The sequence below is a fragment of the Schistocerca piceifrons genome, chromosome 1, assembly GCF_021461385.2.
Source record: "Schistocerca piceifrons isolate TAMUIC-IGC-003096 chromosome 1, iqSchPice1.1, whole genome shotgun sequence".
NCBI classification, from domain to species: domain Eukaryota; kingdom Metazoa; phylum Arthropoda; class Insecta; order Orthoptera; family Acrididae; genus Schistocerca; species Schistocerca piceifrons.
In genome coordinates, this window is record NC_060138.1 from 770,312,867 (window position 1) to 770,336,245 (window position 23,379).

At 39.0% G+C, this 23,379-nt stretch overlaps 1 protein-coding gene across 1 annotated transcript in view; it reads left to right on the plus strand.

The window, feature by feature from the left end:
* The window catches only part of LOC124775011 (ATP-dependent 6-phosphofructokinase-like), a 433,031-nt gene that overhangs the window by 52,566 nt on the left and 357,086 nt on the right, over positions 1-23,379 (plus strand). Inside the window, exon 3 of the mRNA XM_047249771.1 lies at positions 2,239-2,428. Within this exon, the coding sequence (XP_047105727.1) occupies positions 2,239-2,428 (190 nt within the window). The remainder of the gene's footprint in view (positions 1-2,238; positions 2,429-23,379) is intronic.

The following is a 23,379-nucleotide window of genomic DNA, read 5'->3' on the forward strand; positions in this document are numbered from 1 at the left end:
GACACTATTTGGTGTACAGAACTGGATATAGTGAGTTTTTTCAAAATTAAGGGAGAGCCCATTTTCTGAGACCACTTAATAATTGTTTGAAAGACATCCTTAACAATATCTTCAGCTGCTTTTTCTGGAATGGCATTTATTATAGCACTTGTGTCATCTGAAAAAAGTACTAGTTCTGCTTGCATGAACGTTAAGTGGGAGGTCATTCACATGAATAAGGTATAGCAGAGGACCTAACATTGAACCCTGTGGGACTCCCTTTGTGGTAACTCCCCATTCACTAGATTTTACCACCCTCCCAACATTGTTTGTGCTATTCAACACAACTTTTTGCTTTCTGTTTATTAAGTATTATTAAAACCAGCTGTGTGTATAGCCTTCAGTTCCACAAAACTTGAGTTTTTCTAGGAGTGTGACATGATCCACACAGTCAAATGCCTTGGAGAGATCACAAAAAATACCATCTGGTGATAATTTGTTATTTAGGGCCTGCACTATTTGATGGGTAAATGTGTGGATAGAATTCTCAGTCGAGTAACCCTTCTGGAATCCGAACTGTGACATGCTGAGTAAATTATTTTCACTTAAATGTGAGACTATTGAATACATAACTTTTTCGAATGTTTTAGAAAATGAAATCAGCAATAAGATTGGTCTGTAATTATTTGAGTCACTCTTGTCCCCTTTCTTATGAAGAGGTTTGACAATTGCGTATTTCAATCTGTCTGCAAAAGTTCCTTGTGCCAGTGAAGCATTACACATATTGCTAAGGACTCCACTTATTAAATTAGAACAACACTTCAAAATTCTATTGGGGACTCCATCAACACCACATGAGCTCTTGCTTTTCAGTATATTTATAATTCCCGTAATTTCAGTGGGGGATGTTGGTGCTATTTCTAAAGGCCTAAAGTCTTGGGGAATGACATTTTTAACATATTTTTTTGCTTCTTCAGCTGAACCCTTTAACCCTATTTTTGCTGCTACATTCAGAAAGTGATTGTTAAAAATACTTGCAGCTTGTGAATTATTACTCACAACATTGTCATTTAGCTTTACTGCATTGGTATGCTGTGCAAAGTCAGGCTGCTCCATCTCCTGTTTGGCAATATTCCCTATTGTTTTAATTTTATTATGCGCATTATTAATTTCTGTCAGAACACACAAGCTACTCGACTTCTTAATGACTTTCCTTAAAATATTACAATATCTTTTGTAGTAAGCAAGTAATGTCGGATCCTGACTTATTCTGGCTTGTCCATATATTACCCTCTTCCTCTTACACAATATCTGAAATCACTTAGTAATCCATGTCTTACTTGAATTTGTAATGGCTTTTTTGGATAACGTTTCAGGAAAGCAACTCTCAATGTTGAGACAAATTTACGGTGGAATAAATCAGAAGTGGAAGGGATAAAGAAAGAGGAGAAGATTGAAATGACAGTGACATTGGGTGTTAGAAAAGAACAGAATTTAAATCAAGAGCTCTTCTGACAAGGGGGTTGGTTAAGTTGTAGGGGAGACCGGTTGATGGGAGTGAGCTGCCGGCTAGTAAATGGAAGAGATGGTTATTGTGTTAGAAGGTGGGCCATTAGCAGTCTTTTGCAGTTTGGAAGGGATTTAATTTCTGTGATATTTTGAGGAAAATTGTTTCAAAGTGTGGTTCCTGATACAGACAGTAATACTGAGAATGTGGCTGAGTTATGCATTGGTACAGAGAGTATTTTGCTTCTTTGAGAACATTTCTGCTGTGCTGTTCAGGTAGCGGTGTAAGTGTTGAAGATAAATAAGAAGAAGTGCAGTGATTGAGAAGACAACAGAGCAAACATATAATATGATAGTCTCTCTGCTTATCAGCACATAGCCATGATAATTGTTTGTAGGCAGGAATGATATGGTCAAAATAGTATACATCACAAACGTATCATACGCAAGTATTCATCACAAGTTCTAGTAGCCTGTGTGAGCTTTTGTATAAAAGTCCTTGGAGAATTGCATTGCCATAGTCAAGTGCGAGAAGTATTAGTGACTCTACAAGCTTCTTTTTAGGTTTGAAAGGAAATACTTCTTGTATTTCTATAGTGAATGAAGTGATACTGACACCTTCATACACGCTACACTTGTATGTTCAATCCACTCTGAGGTTACTGTAGCACAACACAGTTTTTTTAGTTAAGATAGTCCAAATACTCACTTTTTTAGTTAAAATAATAAAGTTACATGATAAATTATTTACAGGGTGGGACCATTATTGGTTCAGCCAGATGCATGGATTTTAAAGAACGAGAAGGACGCTTAAAAGCTGCTGCTAACTTGGTGGACAGAGGAATTACCAATCTGGTGGTGATTGGTGGTGATGGATCATTGACAGGTGCTAATCATTTCAAGACAGAGTGGCCTTCTCTTCTGGAAGAACTTAGCAGTACAGGTGAAACCAACTGAATACTATTTAACAGTGAAATATATTTTGGTGTTATTCCATTGATATTATCAACGACACATGGAGTTTACTATACATGTGTTATTGTTTTTTTTATTAGTCCATCTCTTTTCCCTAAGATTCTTTGAGAACTAAGGATCCACTCTTATCTTCAAAAACACACACACACATACATATATATATATAAACAAAGATGATGTGACTTACCAAACGAAAGTGCTGGCAGGTCGATAGACACACAAACATACACACAAAATTCAAGCTTTCGCAACCAACCGTTGCTTCGTCAGGAAAGAGGGAACGATGATTGTTGCAGGGTTAGTGAAGTTAACCAGAGAACAAGTTTTGACACTGGCAGGAATAGTTACAGAATTGGTGATGACAAGATTGTTTGTTAGAATGAGGAAGGAGAAGAAACGGGGACTCTCACAAACTACGGAAGAATATGACGGTTCCAAATTTATATAAAAATTTCATACTACTACTTTTCGTTCTAATGCTTCAGAAGCTAGAGAGTATGAATGAAATATGAAACTATTTTGTAACATAAAACTTTTTGCTTGTAGTAGGCCTAATAGGCATTTGATATAGGTACTTTATGAATTATATTCTGTCGTGTTAAAAAAATAGGCTCATTTATTTGGTGTGTGTGACAAGCAATATTAGGCAGGCCTATTTTGTTTTATCTAGCAGTGACAAAATACACATAATCAGATCGAGAAACCACATCAGCCTTGGGTACAATTTGTATTAACAGCTTTTTTAGTATTACACAACAACATTTTGTTTTTGCAAGTGACAAAACGTTTGATGAAGTTTGATGAGATAATAGATCCTTTCACAGAAAGGAAAAGACACCATGTAAAGCTGCAGCAAGGTTAGAGAGAAAAAAAGCTGGGACTTAACGATTGAAGAAATGTGTACTGTCTTGCATGTCACTTGTCTTTACTCCTTTTATGTATCCTATATTTAATTTTATGTCACACAAAACAGCAAGGTATTCGCTAATAGGCAGTAAAGACTACAAATTTTCTAAAGAGTTCTTGTTCTGCCAGTTACAAATAATCCCATCCAGTATTAATTGCAAGATTTTTTTAAAGAGGGGCTGGATGTCAAACCGGCCGACTGGGAGCAGGAGAGGCACCACAGGACATTTTAATTTCCACTGTCCTGAATATAGTTTGATGACACCCATTACAAAATATTACATGTTTGAATTCCACAGAGTGAAATACAGAGACCAATTAACATGCCTTACGTTCCCTCAAACATATATGTTTCATGTATCATACTCTTCAAAAAGATGTGCCCTACAAAATGAAGATATTTTATAAAAGTCGATTTTTTAAAATTTTGGGCGTCCAACCTCAAACGCTCAAGGGAGGGGGAGTGCCACTATGTAGTATTGCCCCGGTTTGGAAATATCGTAGATCCGGACGTAATGCACAGAGCGGTCTGAGTTGCAGTGGGGAGGTGGTAGTCTCCACGTGACCCCTGTTTACGTTAAGTGATTTTGCTGTTTCCTCTTCGTTTATTGCTCTCACGTCAAATGAAAACAAAACAGATGTCTTGGCCTGGAGCTATCAAGTGAATTAAAATGCATTCACATAATTACGGAAGGCTAAAATATGTTGTTAGTTTCAGATTTTATTTTGTTTCCACCTTTCTGACAGTCAAGCGTTGATCGCGTTGCAGAACAATGTTATTTTTGTCAGTTTGTTAAAGAAATTTGACTTTTGTTAATCTTTTCTGCTGAGGCAGTCAATCTATTTGAAATGAAGTGTTTAATTCTACACTATGGGCTAGTTTCAACTGTTAGATGCATTTCAAGTTCACGTTTTCATCTTCTAGCACATATGGCATTATGACTTAATAAAGAACCAAACATTAGGTAATACAGTACTGGTACTCCAAGAAAATTTGCATCTGAATCTGGACATATGAATGAGCACTTTAAGCCGAATGATGCATTTTAGTATGGTTCACAAAATTCCCGTGCTCTTGGAGTAATCCCTAATGTCTTGTTTCTTTTATGACATAATGTAAGATCTTTCAAAGTTTTACATGTACGAACGTACATGCTTCCTGCATCACTGTTGCTGTGCAAGTGCGGTGACACCTGTTATCTGGCACTCTTTGGCAACTGCTGAAACAAATCTATTTCTAACAGGTCGCGGGAAAATATTCCGAATGGTTCTTTGAAAAGCATTACTTTCAAAGTAAATTTCCTTTTACGCAAGAAGAACCCTGTGGGCGAATGTCCGATGAATTTCTTAAATCACAGAGCGTTTGACTCTAATTCAAAAATCATAATTTGAGGCTGACCACTTACAATATTTTCGAGCCAGAAAAATCAGACATTTATGTCATTGTTAAAAAAAATTTTACTGGCATTTTGTGTGATATATTTTAAAGTGCAAAAAAAAAAAAAAAAAAAAAAAAAAAAAAAAAAAAAAAAAAATATATATATATATATATATATATATATATATATATATATATATATATATATATATATATATATATATATATATATATATATATATATATATATATATATATGTGTGTGTGTGAAAGCTTAGCTTCTCTTTTCTTTTCTTGTAGCAACACTATGTATATTAATTTAAACCATTACCTTTTCCTATTTGTGTGTTAGCGCTACTTAACAGTGATGTTGCTTTTGGCTGACTACATCACGTGCGTGTCCTATGCTCTGAATATCCTCTGTCATCGGCCGGCAAGATCGTTTGTCATGAACTACGACTGGCTTACAAAAGTGCATCGCAATCTCTGTTCAGTCCTTCGGAAAGTAATGTGCGGTGTTTGGAATTTATACTTTCGTAATATGAAAATATGCAGTGTGCATGTTGCTGCACATCAGACATCTTTCCAAAACGTGTTTTTTCCCCTGAGTTTCGTTCTCTAAAGTGCATGGAAATTCTACGCTGGTGTATAAAACCACAACAACTGAAAGGATTGATAAGTTTTACAGTTCCGAGGAAAATTATACTGTTACTTAACATGGAAAATCCGAGAATTTTTGTTTCCTCATCCACATATACACCCTGTAAAAGCAATACACAGATCTAATAGATTCTTCCTCGAGTAGGAGAGAAGAACATATTGGGAAAAATTAAAAGAAAGGGTAGGCTACTCAGACTCCAGGATGAGACAAGGATAGACAAAGATGAAGAGGGAGGCAATAGGGAGAGTGGTTGGAGATGGTACATTAATAAGAACTGTGCCACTTGAGTCCCGAGATGATAAGGATGGAATGAGAAGTAAAGATAAAGATGAAGAGAAGTGAACAGCACAGTTAAGAATTAGGTTAAGAGAAAAGAAGGAAAGAGTCATAATACACATAAAAATAGGGAGACAGAACTGTTGGCCAATACTTGCCTTCAGGAGGCAATAGACTTGTATAACAGTAAAAGGGACTGACTATCTAGCTTTTGGAATTAATAGTCCATTCATTGGGGAGGAGAGGGACATTTTTTGGGCAAGCTTAAAAAGGAAGGGAAGGTAAGGGAATGGAAAGGAGGGCAAGGGAAGGGAAGGGAAGGAAAGGGAAGGGAAGGGATAGAAGGGGAAGGGAAGGTCATTCAGGCCCCAGGATTTATTACATGTGGGTCTCTCTCTTCTGGGGCCTTTAGTGATCTGCCAAGCTCTCTCCTCCAGTGTTCTGTGAAACAAGTATTGGGTGGGAGGATCCAAACAGCCCATGTGTTGTACCAAGCACTCAGATCCCTTGAATTACGCAACTGGGTATTGGGCATCCACTAAGACAAGCAGTTCTTCAGTGGCCAGTCAAGCACTAAGCCAGTTTAGTGGCGGTAATGCATAAATAAAAAGACATAACTTAGCTGATAAACAACATATGTTATTTTACAATTTGCTCTGTCTTTAATATTGTCACATTCTACCAATGGTGGGACTAGAGCAGATGGTGTGTGAATGTGCAGGACAGGTTTTACATTGGGGACGATAGCACATACCTTACGATACCTTGTGGTAGGGATAATGGTCGGGAATCTCATAAGATTCGACTAGATTCTTATATAGGTTAGGAGGGTGACAGAAGATAAGAGTGGGTGGTGGGGGGAGGATTGAGGAAGTCATAGCGTTGGTGGAGTAAAGCATTGTGGCATTCAGGGTCTAAGTATACAGGGTGGTCCATTGATAGTGACCAGGCCAAATATCTCACAAAATAAGCATCAAACGAAAAAACTACGAAGAACGAAACTCATCTAGCTTGAAGGGGGAAACCAGAAGGCGCTATGGCTGGCCCGCTAGATGGCGCTGCTATGGGTCAAACGGATATCAACTGCATTTTTTTAAAACAGGAAACCCCATCTTTTATTACATATTTGTGTTTTGCGTAAAGAAATATGAATGCTTTAGTTGGATCACTTTCTCCGCTTTGTGATCGATGGCGCTGTAATAGTCACAAACGTATTAGTACGTGGTATCACGTAACAATCTGACAATGCAGACAGTATTTGCTTCGTGATACATTAACCGTGGTAAAATAGACCATTTACCAATTGTGGAAAAGGTCGATATCGTGTTGATGTGTGGCTATTGTGATCAAAGTGCCCAACGGGCATGTGCTATATACGCTGCTCGGTATCCTGGATGACATCTTCCAAGTGTCCAGACCGTTCGCTGGATAGTTACGTTATTTAAGGAAACAGGAAGTGTTCAGCCACATGTGAAACGTCAACCACAACCTGCAACAAATGATGATGCCCAAGTAGGTGTTTTAGCTGCTGTCGCGGCTAATCCGCACATCAGTAGCAGACAAATTGCGCAAGAATCGGGAATCTGAAAAACGTCGGTGTTGAGAATGCTACATCAACATCGATTGCACCTGTACCATATTTCTATGCACCAGGAATTGCATGGCGATGTCTTTGAACATCATGTACAGTTCTGCCACTGGGCACAAGAGAAATTACGAGAGGATGACAGATTTTTTGCACGCATTCTATTTAGCGACGAAGCGTCATTCACCAACATCAGTAATGTAAACCGGCATAATATGCACTATTGGGCAATGGAAAATCCATGATGGCTGCAACAAATGGAACATCAGTGAACTTTGCAGGTTAATGTATGGTGCGGCATTATGGGAGGAAGGATAATTGGCCCCAATTTTATCGATGGCATTCTAAATGGTGCAGTGTATGCTGATTTCCTACGTAATGTTCTACTGATGTTACTACAAGATGTTTCACTGCATGACAGAATGGCGATGTACTTCCAACATGATGGATGTCCGGCACATAGCTTGTGTGCAGTTGAAGCGATCTTGAATAGCATATTTCATGACAGGTGGATTGGTTGCCGAAGCACCATACCATGGTCCGCACGTTAACCGGATCTGACATCCCCGGATACCTTCCTGTGGGGAAAGTTGAAGGATATTTGCTATTGTGATCCACCGACAGTGCCTGACAACATGCATCGGCACATTGTCAATGCATGTGTGAACATTACGGAAGGTGAATTACTCGCTGTCGAGAGGAATGTCGTTACACGTGTTTCCAAATGCATTGAGGTTGACGGACATCATTTTGAGCATTTCTTGCATTAATGTGGTATTTAGAGGTAATCACGTTGTAACGGCATGGTTTCTCAGTAATTATAAGTTCACAAAGGTACATGTATCACATTGGAACAACTGAAATAAAATGTTCAAACGTACCTATGTTCTTTATTTTAGTTTAAAAAACCTACCTGTTACCAACTGTTTGTCTAAAATTGTGAGCCAAATATTTGTGACTATTACAGCGCCATCTACCACATTGCAAAAAAAGAGGTCCAACTAAAACATTCATATTTCTTTACGTATTACACGCATATTTAATAAAAATAGGGCTTCCTATTTTAAAAAAAAAAACGCAATTGATATTCATTTGAGCTACGGCAGTGCCATCTAGCGAACCAGCCATAGCGCCATCTGGTTTCCCCTTTCAAGCAAGACAAGTTTCGTCCTTTGTAGTTTTTTCGTTTGATGCTTATTTCGTGAGATATTTGGCGTGGTCACAATCAATGGACCACCCTGTATATAAGGAACAGGAATGACCCCAGCACTGATCCCTGGGGCATCCCCCATTGGACCATGCCCCACTCAGACCCCACAGCATAGCCATTCTCCGCCCCGATAGCTGAGTGGTCAGCATGACGGATTGCCGTCCTACGGGCCTGGATTCGATTCCTGGCGTGGTTGGGGATTTTCTCCGCTCAGGGACTGGGTGTTGTGTTGTCTTCATCATCATTTCATCCCCATCCGGTGCGCAGGTCGCCCAATGTGGCGTCGAATGTAATAAGACCTGCATCAAGGCAGCTGGACCTGCTCCGCAAGGGGCCTCCCAGCCAATGATGCCAAATGCTCATTTCCATTTCCATAGCCATTCTGAACATGGTGGATAATGAGCTTTTACTGTCTGTTGTTAAAGTAAGAGATGAAACAGAAAGCTGCTCCCCGTATGTCATAATGGTCCAACTTCTGGAGCAATACTTCATGATCAACACAAACACTTTAGTTAAATCAAAAAAGATGTCTAGTGTCTGAAACTTTTTGTTTAATCCATCCAGTACATCACAGAGAAAAGAGAATATAGCATTTTCACTTGTTAAACCTCTTCTAAAACTGAACTATACATTTGATAGCGAATTATGTGAAATAAAATAATCAATTATCCTTACATACACAGCCTTTTCAATAACTTTAGAAACACTGATGGCACTTCGAAATAGGTCTAAAATTGTCTACATTATCACTGTCTCCCTTTTTATAAAGTATCTTTACTAATGAATACTTTAATTGTTCAGGAAACTGACCATTCTTAAAGGAAAAATTACAAATATGGCTAAGTACAGGGCTAACATGTGCAGCACAGTACTTTAATATTCTGCTAGGTACTCCATCATATCCGTGAGTCCTTAGTCTTCAGTGATTTAATTATAGACTCAATCTCTCCCTTGACAGTATCACAGAGGAGTATTTCAGATATCAGTCTTGGAAAGGCATTTTCATAGAGAGTTATATGATTCCCTGTAGAAACTAAGCAATGCTCAGAAAGTGATTGTTAAATACCCTACATACAGGGTGAGTCAGGAGGAAAGGTACGTGCTTTGACAGGTGATACCACTGGTGATTCTGAACAAAAAACTTCTAATAAACATATGCCCTTTTCTTAACCATCTCTGGGTAAACCAGCGAAAACACTAGGAATGGGAAAGGTGCAGGTGATACTATTATTTTATGGTTTGTTTAATTGTGTATGTCCCCTCACAGAAGATGTTCAAACAGTCCACTGTCAACTTCAATGCATGTTGCTGCTCTTGTAGACAGGTGTTGTGTCACAGATCGCTCAGTTTTGCGTTCCTTTACCTGGACACAAGCGTGTAAAACACAAGCGAGAAGTTTCTCTTTTGTGTCCCCTCTGCGCTTGTAGACATCGCTCTTCAGCCATTCCCACAAACAGTAATCCAATGGGGTAAGATCGGGTGACCTCGGTGGCCAAGCAATGACTCCATGGCAACCGATCCAACGACCAGGATACATTGTGTTGAGATACTGTGTCACTGGCTGCACGGAATGTGTAGAAGCTCCATCATGCTGAAAGTACATACGAGCTCGTGTTGCCAAAGGGATATCCTCCACATAATCTGGTAACAATTACTTCTGGCCATTAAAATTGCTACACCACGAAGATGACATGCTACAGACGTGAAATTTAACTGACAGGAAGAAGATGCTGTGATATGCAAATGATTAGCTTTTCAGAGCATTCGCACAAGGTTGGCGCCAGTGGCAACACCTACAACGTGCTGTCATGAGGAAAGTTTCCAACCGATTTCTCATACACAAACAGCAGTTGACCGGCGTTGCCTGGTGAAATGTTGTTGTGATGCCTTGTGTAAGGAGGAGAAATGTGTACCATCATGTTTCCAACTTTGATAAAGGTCAGATTGTAGCCTATCGCACTTGCGATTTATCGTATCGCGACATTGCTGCTTGCATTGGTTGAGATCCAATGACTGTTAGCAGAATATGGAATCGGTGGGTTCAGGAGGGTAATACGGAATGCCGTGCTGGACCCCAGTGACCTCGTATCACTAGCAGTCGAGATGACAGGCATCTTATTCTCATGGCTGTAACGGATCGTGCAGCCACGTCTCAATCCCTGAGGCAACAGATGGGGACGTTTGCAAGACAACAACCATCTGCACGAACAGTTTGATGATGTTTGCAGCAGCATGGACTTTCAGATCGGAGAGCATGGCAGCAGTTACCCTTGACTCTGCATCACAGACAGGAGCGCCTGCGATGGTGTACTCGACGAACCTGGGTGCACGAATGGCAAAACATCCATTTTTTGGATGAATCCAGGTTCTGTTTACAGCATCATGATGGTCACGTCCATGTGTGGCGACATCGCGGTGAACTTACTTTCGAAGTGTGTATTCATCATCGCCATACTGGCATATCACCCGGCATGATGGTATGGGGTGCCATTGGTTATATGTCTCGGTCTCCTCTTGTTCGCATTGACAGCACTTTGGACAGTGGACATTATATTTCAGATGTGTTACGACCTGTGGCTCTACCATTAATTTGATCCCTGCGAAACCCTACATTTCAGCAGGATATTCAGTATTCAGTTTATTCACCATTGACCACTTACAGCGGAATAGGTCTGAACATTAAATATACAATTAACAATAACTTTACAGTATAAAGTTTTTACAATTTAATTCCTTTTCTTTTAGGAATATTCTTATATACTAATGTCAATGATTACTTCAAAATATTCTGTTATCTTATAAAATGGGTATTTGGGTAACCAGTCATAAATGTTACGTTTGAAAATATTACTGGTCAGTGACCGAGCAGATGCTGGAAGTTTGTTGAAGAGTTTTAAACTCATTATTTTGTGTGAGTTTGCAGTCTTTGTGAATCTGTGTCTTGGTATGTCGAAGTCCAGTTTGCCTCTGGTGTTGTGGGGATGTATGTTCTCTCTCATGGCGAACTCATTTAAGTTGCTTTTGACATAAAGCAGTGCTGTGTAGATGTATAGATTCACAACAGTTAATATCATGTGCTTGCTAAAGAGGGGGCGGCAGTGTTCCTAGGGCTTAACTTTGCTCATTATTCTGATTACTTTTTTTTGAATTTTCAGAATTTCACTGACAAAGCAAGAATGTCCCCATAACAATATGCCGTAGGAAATGTGTGACTGAAAAAGGCCAAAATATACCACCTTTAGATACTCATCAGTGACTACATCTGTCAGTCTCCAGATGAGATAACACACTCTTGCTATTCTCTTGCAGATATGGCTAATGTGTTCCTCCCAGTTTAATTTTGAATCAATGTGGAATCCTAACAATTTTATTGATTTGCTTTCAACAGCTGTAGTTAAACCCAGAATTAGTTCATGTGTTTTATCAGGATTACACAGGAGTTCATTAGAAGAAAACCAATCCATTACTAGTTCTAGTTTTTCCTGTGTCGCCTGATACAGTTCTGTTGTGTCATGGTGTGTATTGAGCAATGTTGTATCATCTGCATAACACATAATTGAATTTGCTCCTACATGGTAAGGTAAGTCATTAATTGCAATGATGAACAGAAAAGGACCTAGGACCGAGCCCTGAGGCACTTCAGTCCGAACTTCCTTCAGTGAGGAGCATCTATATTTAATTGATACAAACTGTCTCCTGTTACTTAAGTATGATTCGATTACATCCAAAGATGGTTTTTGTATGCCGTAAAATTCCAGTTTTGCAAGTAGGGTGTTAGATGGTATGCAGTCAAAGGCTTTGCTAAGATCACAAAGTACGACTGATACTAGATCCTTATTTTCGAATGCAGTTAACACCTGGTTAACAACTTCAGTGACAGCAGTAGTGGTATTTTTACCATGTTGATATGCAGACTGTCTGTTGGAGAGGAGATCATGCTTGTCAAAATAGTTATTTAGTTGACTGTACATTACATATTCAAAAACTTAAAAGATAATTGGGACAACAGAAACTGGTCGATAGTTTTGGGGCAGATGCTTATCTCCCTTTTTAAAGACTGGTATCACTTTAGCGGTTTTGAGCGCATCTGGGAAAACTCCAGATTCTAAACACATGTTAAAAATGAAAGAAAGGGGTTGACAGATAAGGTGTATTATTTTTTTCATTACATAGTTAGAAAACCAATAACAGTCCATACTTTTGGAGTTGGTGAACCTTGCCACAGCTTTTACAATATCCTCTGGGGTGACAACATTCCAGTGGAAAGTATACATCCTATGGGGCACCAAGATGATCTAGTGCACAAGTGCCATTTTGCTTGATTTTGTTTTTCAGCTCGCTCACTGAGGTTAGGAAGTAATTATTTACTTCTTCTGGGACCAGCATTGCATCTTGTATATGGGTTTGTGAATTATATTGGTTGATGATATCCCATGCTGCTTTACATATGTTGGGAGCACTTTCAATGTAATGTTCACATGCTTGTTTTTTGGCCAAGGACAGTTTGTCTTTGTAGAATTTTTTACATTTTAGATAAGCTCTATAAGAAGCATTATCTAACTCAGGTCCTTGTTTACAAGAATTTTTATATATTCTGTACAGTCTGAGCATCTCCTCCCTAGTGAGAGCTAGCTCATCAGTATACCATTTTAGCTGTTCGTTTTTCTGTTTATGCTTAGGGCTACTTTTGATTAATGGTGAGCAGGAGTACCATAACTCTATGAGTATTTCCAGGAAGTTGTTAAACACCATTTCACCAGCACCCTCCTCAGGTTGTGTGTTGTATACAAAGTCCAGTTAACATCAGATATTCTGTCAGTAAATAAATTAATATATTCAAAAAACAAAGATGATGTGACTTACCAAACGAAAGCGCTGGCAGGTCGACAGACACACAAACAAACACAAACATACACACAAAATTCAAGCTTTCGCAACAAACTGTTGCCTCATCAGGAAAGAGGGAAGGAGAGGGAAAGACGAAAGGATGTGGGTTTTAAGGGAGAGGGTAAGGAGTCATTCCAATCACGGGAGCGGAAAGACTTACCTTAGGCGGAAAAAAGGATGGGTATACACTCGCACACACATACATATCCATCCACACATATACAGACACAAGCAGACATATTTAAATATGTCTGCCTGCATCTGCACATGCGTGGATGGACATGTGGGTGTGTGCGAGCGCATACCCGTCCTTCCCTCCCCCCAAGGCAAGTCCCTCCGCTCCCGGGACTGGAACGACTCCCCACCCTCTCCCCCAAAACCCACATCCCCTCGTCCCTCCCCCTCCCCCTCTCCCGCCCGATGAGGCAACAGTTCGCTGCGAAAGCCCGAATCCTGCGTGTATGCCTGTGCTTGTCTGTGCGTCTATCGACCCGCCAGCGCCCCCGCTTGGCAAGTCACATCATCTCTGCCCCCAGACATATTCTTTCCACGTGGAATGTTTCCCTCTATTTCACACACACACACACACACACACACACACACACACACACATATATATATATATATATATATATATATATATATATATATAATAGAGGGAAACATTCCACGTGGGAAAAATATATCTAAAAAGAAAGATGATGAAACTTACCAAACAAAAGCGCTGGCAGGTCGATAGACACACAAACAAACACAAACATACACACAAAATTCTAGCTTTCGCAACCAATGGTTGCCTCGTCAGGAAAGAGGGAAGGAGAAGGAAAGACAAAAGGATATGGGTTTTAAGGGAGAGGGTAAGGAGTCATTCCAATCCCGGGAGCGGAAAGACTTACCTTAGGGGGAAAAAAGGACAGGTATACACTCGCACACACACACATATCCATCCACACATACACAGACACAAGCAGACATTTGAATGTCTGCTTGTGTCTGTGTATGTGTGGATGGATATGTGTGTGTGTGCGCGAGTGTATACCTGTCCTTTTTTCCCCCTAAGGTAAGTCTTTCCGCTCCCGGGATTGGAATGACTCCTTACCCTCTCCCTTAAAACCCATATCCTTTTGTCTTTCCTTCTCCTTCCCTCTTTCCTGACGAGGCAACCATTGGTTGCGAAAGCTAGAATTTTGTGTGTATGTTTGTGTTTGTTTGTGTGTCTATCGACCTGCCAGCGCTTTTGTTTGGTAAGTTTCATCATCTTTCTTTTTAGATATATTTTTCCCACGTGGAAAATATATATATATATATATATATATATATATATATATATATATATATATATATATATATATATATATATATATATATATATATATATATAAAACAGAGGGAAACATTCCATGTGGGAAAAATATATCTAAAAACAAAGATGATATGATGCTTGCCAAGTGGGGGCGCTGGCGGGTCGATAGACGCACAGACAAGCACAGGCATACACGCGGGATTCGGGCTTTCGCAGCGAACTGTTGCCTCATTGGGGGGGGGACGAGGGGATGTGGGTTTTTTGGGGGAGAGGGTGGGGAGTCGTTCCGGTCCCGGGAGCGGAGGGACTTGCCTTGGGGGGAGGGTAGGACGAGTGTGCGCTCGCACACACGCACATGTCCATCCACACATGTGCAGATGCAGGCAGACATATTTAAATATGTCTGCTTGTGTCTGTATATGTGTGGATGGATATGTGTGTGTGTGCGAGTGTATACCCGTCCTTTTTTCCCCCTAAGGTAAGTCTTTCCGCTCCCGGGATTGGAATGACTCCTTACCCTCTCCCTTAAAACCCACATCCTTTCGTCTTTCCCTCTCCTTCCCTCTTTCCTGATGAGGCAACAGTTTGTTGCGAAAGCTTGAATTTTGTGTGTATGTTTGTGTTTGTTTGTGTGTCTGTCGACCTGCCAGCACTTTCGTTTGGTAAGTCACATCATCTTTGTTTTTAGATATATTTTTCCCATGTGGAATGTTTCCCTCTATTATATTAATTAATATATTCATCTTTCTGCCCTCTTACCCATGTGGCTTTAGACTTGATTCTGACTGATTTGTCTGATTTCGGCAACTGATCACAGGAGAATGTTAAAATCAATGGTTCATGATCAGCTAGGGCTCCACTGGCAAGTCTGACGTCATACATATCTCTAGAAAAATTTACTACAATATTATCTGAGGATGCCTTATCCCGTGTTGGTGTGTAATTTGTACATTGTAAATTTAGTGATCTTAAGATATTAAAAAACGTTCTAGTAACATGTTCATCACTGTTGGCCATTTCAATGTTGAAATCGCCACAGATAACTAGTTTTATGTTAGATTTTAGTATTTTCCTCATAAGCAGCTCAAATCTTTCGAAAAATGTATTATATCTCCTCCTGGTGGTCTATATAAGCTAACGATTATGGTATTCCCTACGTTTAGTCTTATACAGCTAAATTCTCCCTCAAGTTCAGCACAGTAAGAGCTAACATCTATTTTAGTAAACATTATACTATCTTTAACGAATATTAGGGCACCTCCATTCTTTCTTTCACTTCTACACATAATGTCTCCAACAGCATACCCTTGAGGAACAAAATATTGTACTTGATCTTCTGTCAGCCAATGTTCTGAGATACAAACAACATCAACGTTTTCAATACTGCAAAAATGTTCTAATTGTAATACTTTGTTCCTAATGCAGCGAATGTTTGTTTGCGTCACAGTGACAGATATATCTTTATTGTTTATTGTCTGTGAACACTCTCTCATTGGAATGTCGCTTTTAGCACCTAGTTCAAGTGCAGGAGGTTTATTACCCGCCGATTCACAGACTTTTATACTAAAAAATGGCGTGGATTCCAGGTATTACTCAAACCGCTACTTTCGTAGATTGTTTTATTCCGTGTGAGTCTTTCTTTAATTATTTCATTGACACGTTCGCACACAAACTTTTCCCTTCATAGTTTAGGTGGTGCCCATGTCTGGTGTGAAGGTTACGCTGCAGTTTACTTATATCGACCACAGCACAATTTGCGTATTCAGAGCACAGTTTCTTTATTTTAATATTCGTTCTTCGAATTTCTTTATTAACGCACAAACTATAGATTAGATCGTGCCTATGAGGCACTGTAGCAACAACTGTATTCCTTGATTTATTTTTTTCGAGAAAGTTCTGAAGCACTTTTACGCAGACATCTGCTTCATTTTTCGCAACATCATTTGACCCCATTTTGCATACGACAGAGTCATTTTCTTGCGTGGATTTTGTTTGAATGCAAGGTTCTAATACATGTTTAGTTCCCGCTCCAGGTTTAACAACACTGGTCACTGCTAAGTCTCGATTTATTTCTCGAAACATACTTGATAAATTCCTACCATGGCTGTCTGTTAGAAAAAGCACACTGTTCTTTTTACCTGTTGTTTCCCGTTTATCAACACTTTTCCTAGAGTGATTATTCGTTTTCAGCGCATTGTCTTTTGAATGGTCTGGATCATTTACACTGGCTTTAACACCATCACTGGACTGCAGAACACCGTATTTGTTTTTATCCGTAAATGTAACTGCTGTTGCAAAGTTCGTTTTTATTTTTCCAGCTAAAATCCTACCTTTGTGTCTCACTTCTGTCCACTCGGACAATTTGTGCCTTTCATCAGGTGCTACTTCGCTTGATTTGTTCTTCGACCGTAGTTCCCGATTTTCATTCTTGAGTGTGGTGATTTCGCTTCTTAAAGTGTTGACTAAGAATTGTAGACCTGAAACTCGTTCTTTTAAATTTGTTATTTCGACGTTACAATTCTCGCAAACTCCCTTTTTTAGCACATAACTGTAACTTTTTCTCATATTAGAGTTACACACTTCTACACTCGTGGCCATCTTGTCTGACTGTCACAACTGCACGTTGCAGGTTCTGTACAGACCTTTCTGGATACAGAAAATGTTCGACTGCTGCCCTGGCCAGCACATTCTCCAGATCTCTCACCAATTGAAAATGTCTGGTCAATGGTGGCTGAGCAACTGGCTTGTCACAATACGCCAGTCACTACTCTTGATGAACTGTGGTATCGTGTTAAAGTTGCATGGGCAGCTGCACCTGTACACGCCATCCAAGCTCTGTTTGACTCAATGCCCAGGCGAATCGAGGCCATTATTATGGCCAGAGGTGGTTGTTCTGGGTACTGATTTCTCAGGATCTGTGCACCCAAATTGCCTGAAAATGTAATCACATGTCAGTTCTAGTATAATATATTTGTCCAATGAATACCTGTTTATCATCTGCATTTCTTCTTGGTGTAGCAATTTTAATGGCCAGTAGTGTATTTTAAAGAAACTCAAGACACCGTGTCCCAGTGAGATGGTTATCTAAAACAACTGGACCAATGAGTTGGTCATCAATAATATCACATCACAAGTTGAGTGAGAAATGTCATTGAAAATTTGTTTCCACAATACCTTGCACATTTTCATTTGCCCATACGTGAGAGTTGCACGTGTTGTTGATTCCATAATGTTGACTCATCAGTGAACAGAATATGTGGAATTAATCGATCATTGCCAATGATCCATTGACGGAATTCTTGGCAGGCAGCAGCATCTCCTTCATGCAGATGTTGTACACTATGTCGATGAAAGGGATACAGACTGTGATCCTGTACTGTGCATATCATTCATGTTTGTGGAATACCAAGTTGGGCAGCAATTCTTCTAGAGCTAGTAGTAGGGTTGTGTTCCATTACTTGAAGAATGTTCTCAACCACATTAAGAGTTTGTTGTACGGGACGTTTGGAGACGACATTTATGCTGGGAAGTGTACCACACTCACGTAATCCATGAAACACTTTACTACTTTGCACTCTGAAATTTGGAAATCGTTGTTGGTATTCTCGCACAGCAGCTCTGGAATTCCCATTGGACAAACCACGGACAAATCCATGTCAGCATACTCTGCATGTGTGAAGATCTGTGGCATTTTCACTACACAAAACTGTATTCGTTGGTGAACAACACTGTAGTACCATGCACTACGAGAAGCACTGTCGGACTGAGACTTGAGGTACACAACTGCACCACGCACAAGTGAACTGCGTACTGATACAGTTAGTAAGGGCAACACTACACGCTTCCCATTTCTAGTTGTTTTTATTGGTTTACTCGGAAATGGTCAAGAAAAGGGCATATTTTTATTAGGAGATTTTTGTTCAGAATCACCACAAGTATCACGCCTCAAAGCATGTACCTTTCCTGCTGACTCACCCTGTATATCTGAGTTACCAGTAACAGAAATATTTTTACTATGAACTGACTTTATATTGGTTGACCTTATGCTACTGACCAGACACTTCCTTCATGACTGATCATATGTTTTTAATTTTTTCCTGTGAATTAGCTATTCTATTTGTGTATCACATACTTTGCCTTCCTAATAACATTTTTAAGCTCTTTACAATATTGTTAGTAATGGGCTACTGCAGCTCGATTGTGACTACTTCTAACATTTCGATATAATTCCCTCTTTGTTATACATGATATCGTTACGCCACTAGTCAGCAACTCGGGGTGCCTTTCACTGCTAGTACTCATGAGCCACATGCAGCCCACTAAGGGTTTCTTTGCAGCTTGCCAGGAGAGAAAAATCTGCATTAAACTGAGATTCCTGTTCCGTGAGCAACTGAAGTTTCCTACTAGGACTACCTTGCCATTACCAATGCACAGTGTAGACACAAATCACGCAAACCAAGGTGACATTTGGACCAGTGGCTGGTGGTAGCAACTGGAAAGATATTTCCCATTTATGGTCGCTCCTATCAGCCACTGAGTCGAATGTCAAATTTTGCTGAATTTTGGTGGCTTCCTTTGTTTTTAGCTGTTATTAGGAAGATTTGTTGAATTTAGTCACCAATTATATAAATCATGAATTGCAACTATCCTCTGGATATTATTTGCTGTACTAAGTTTATTCATGCTTAATAATTGTTCTGATTTCCTTTTTCTTTTTGCTTTTGAAATTTTTGTGCATAATGAATGCATTTGATATTTTGCTGACACTGCGAAGAAATTTCCACTGTTACTTGTATTGCACATTAATTCTTGATTAGAACCAGTCCTCCGCATGAAATAAAGTTCTCTTTTCAGCACTAGATGTTAGCCACCTGTTTTCTTGGCTTCTGCTGTGATTGTCGTCAGTTCCTTGTAATGGCTACACTATAATGTCTTAATCAAGCTAAATATCATCACTCTGTTGCTCTAAAATAAAATGTGTTTCTTTATCAATTTTCTGTATCCCAGAGACTCCTCCTCATGGTTTACATGTAATGTGATTCATGTCTCATCCTTTGCCAATAGTAATTTTTTCTTTCAAGCAGCTATCATAAATTTAATTTATACATTTTATTAACATTAAACTATCACTACAGTGCTTGATACTACGTATGCTAATCCCAGATAAATGCAGCCTAGTAAATTAGCAGGAAAGATGCTACTTCTGGGGAAAAATCTGCTGTTTTCCATTTGTACTGAGTAGCTGCTGTTTACTATTTACTTGACTATACTGGAATTTTTTTGAAGAAAATAGTTACTTTTATCTGTAAATACAAAGACCTGTTTACAGTACATTTACACTTCTGAGGCAATTTTACTTGCTACTTGCCATATTAGTAACATGAGTTTTCAATCCTTGAATGTAGATATTGAGTTAATTTTGTAGAAAATATGGCTAATGAGGTGGGTATTGAATTTTTCTTTGAATTGGATTCCTAATTTCTTCCCATATGTTAGATGGGAGCTTACTGAATACCTTTGCACCAGAGTACATAACTCTCAAGAAAAATATTTTTCTGGCTTGTATTATGATTGTGTATTTCACAGTCCATTGAAACTGTTTTTTATTATCAGCAACAAACCACTAAGAAATAAATGTGCTAACTTGTAGATGTAAGAATTCCTAGATTCTTAAAGAGACCTATGAAATGTGTGGCATTACCTATTAAGTATAATCTCATAACTGCTTAGTTATGCTGAATTAATATTTGTATTTACTGTAGATGCATTGTCTGAGAAGATAATCCTAAATGGGGACAGGGAGTGAAAGTTTTAAAAATATACCAATACGCTTATCTTTGATTCACCATAATGAGAGATACTTATAAATGGAAAGTATTGAGTTCATTTTACTTTGTTATCTAGCTGCAGGTCAATTTTATATGTTTGAAATTTATATAATATGACTTTTTGCATGGTTCATTGATAAACTGTTCACTGTGAAGCAGCTGTGGGCTGTTCAGCTATCATACTGATTTTATTTTATTTCATAGCTCTGCAAGCCACCTCATGGTACGTGGCAGAGGTTACCTTGAACCACTAATAGCCATCTCCTTTCCTGTTCCATTTGTAAATAGAGCAAGGGAAAAACAACTATCTATATGACTTGGTGGTGTTCTCCATCCTTAACGCTTCGAAGGCCAAGGCTGAGCATAGCTTGGGCCACATTTTTGAGTTAAAAAGACTGCATCCAAGATGGCCGCCTTCTCAATGTGCAAGCCATGTGTCGCTCGAAAACTGGAGTCACTGTTTACAAGAACAAAGTACAAATGTCTTGCTACCTGTCCCTTGATTGGTGCTGCGTTCTGTTGTTAATTTCTGGAATTATTTTGAAAGAAACATTAGCGAATGTAACAGCTGCTGTCATCAGGGGCTAAGCCAATATGATCATATTGACATAATTTCTTGCATCTACTCATTAGGTTTCACAGTTTTCTGTAATTTCACTACATAGACATCATGATTGTTGACTGAGCAAGAAATTTTGGACATTCAAGAGGAAGTAATTGCTCAGTAACTCACATCACACTTTTTTGGATCAATAATTATTTTAAAATTTGTGATATATCAAGGAACTAAAGTAAATATGAAAACTAGATCTAGAAACTTGGCCTTTTTTGTATGCATTACTCGTATCAATTACATATGAGTCTATAACACTTTAAATAATGCCATAAATGGCTGGTCTCCTTGGCTTGGTATTCTTCTAAGCAGATTTTCTTCAGTATTAATCCATTTACTTGGCACATACTTCTTGAGAGTGTGATTACAGTTTTTTAAACTTTGCCCATAGTACCTCTTTGTTCATCACAGTGGAAAGAAATAATGTCCATTCATTGTCTTAGTGGGATGCTAACAACTGCTTATCTGCTCTTTCTTGCAAAATACTCTCCTGGCTACACATGTGTGTCATGGTGCCTAGTGTAGATCGGGAGTATGTTAGTTCTGTACAAAAGTCAAAAAATAATGAGGAAAAGTGTTCAATATGCAAGAAATTCTGTGTGTATTATGGCAGTACGTGTATGCCTTGTCATATTATTGCAGACGTAGTTGCCAAAGAAAACCTGGGAACAGGAAAATGTTATAATCAAGTATCTCATCCAGCAAGTACTTCGACTTTATCGTGGGAAATGGTGAACTCTGATACAACATGCCACTGCAAGATACGTGTTGTAAAAGGTGTAATGTGTTTAAATTGTAAAACGGTTTTTCATTATTCATGTGTTCATGTCAATTCTAAAAGGAAACTATTGTTCTGCAATAGCTGTTTGAAAGGTGAGTTATTCCAAAAAACTAATATGAGAAACACCAAAGACGAAGTTATCAATGCTCTACTGGAAGAGTTTTCAGTTATAAAACATGAAGAACACAAACATTTTGAAAAGAAGCAAATAGGCTTAGCGATTTACCTCAAGATACTTTAACTTGTGTTAGTAACAGTTCTGTTGTTTGTGTTTGTAGAAAGTGCGGGAAAAACACAAATACTGGTGTTACATGCAGCAAGTGCGAAACAAAACATCAGTCTAAAACTCCGAACCATGTTCCAAAACTTTTCATTTTAGACGATAGTCACAGTCGCGGTATTGTCTCACGCATAAATAAAACTTTAGATGTGAAATCGATGAGCTTTGTAAAGCCTGAGGGGCCCCTCTCAGATATAAGAAAACTAGTTTTTTCTAAAGAAATACAAAAGCCGTCTTCGAAAGATTTTGTAGTCCTCTTTGGTGGGTCTAATGACATTTACCAAAATGATACATTTAAAGCCTGCTGCGAATTAAAGAAGTGTTTATATGAACTAAGTCCTACAAATGTTATTCTCGTAAATATACCACAAAGGTACGCCTTGATGCCCTTGTCATGTGTAAACAAGGAAATTAGTGCTGCCAATGAACTTTTTTCCAGTATATGCAAGCAATATAGAAATCTTTTTATTGTTAATACCATTGGACGCAGATTCCACACTACTCATGGACTGCACTTAAATGGCCTTGGAAAGCAACTTGTTACATTAAAGGTAATGGAAATGATTAAGAGACTGCAACAGTTACCAACAACATCATCAGGGGTACCTGTATCATCACCACAGAAAGTATTTCCAGGAATGACTAATGCAGAATCAAATACAGTAACAGAAAATGCAGCAGAAGTACTTAAAGCAGCAATATTAACAGCAGTAGAATCAACAGCAGTATCAGAAGAACCATCATCAGTAACAGCAGAAGTAACTCCTCCAACATTATAACCAGCTCCTATAGTAGCAACACCATCTTCTTCACCAGCAGTAGCAGAACAAATTCCTTCACCAGCAATAGCAGAAGAAACACCACCAGCAACAGCAGAAGCAACTCCTCCAGCAGTAGAACCAGTTCCTACAGCAGCAGCAGCAGCAGCAGCAACTCCCACACCAGCAGTAGCAGAACCAACTCTTTTACCAGTAATAGCAGAAACTACGTCTCCACCAGCAGCAACTAAACCAACCTCTCCACCAGCAGAAACAGAACCAGCTCCTCCATCATCTCCAGGGGTAGAAGAAAAGAATAGATCAGTCACAGCAAGTAAAGTATCATCTTTGCCTCATGATGAAGTGGTACTAAATGATTTGGGAAAACATGTTCTTATAAAACTTGTTGACAGTGAAGTGAAACAAACTTAAAATCATGTTTCAAGCAGACCC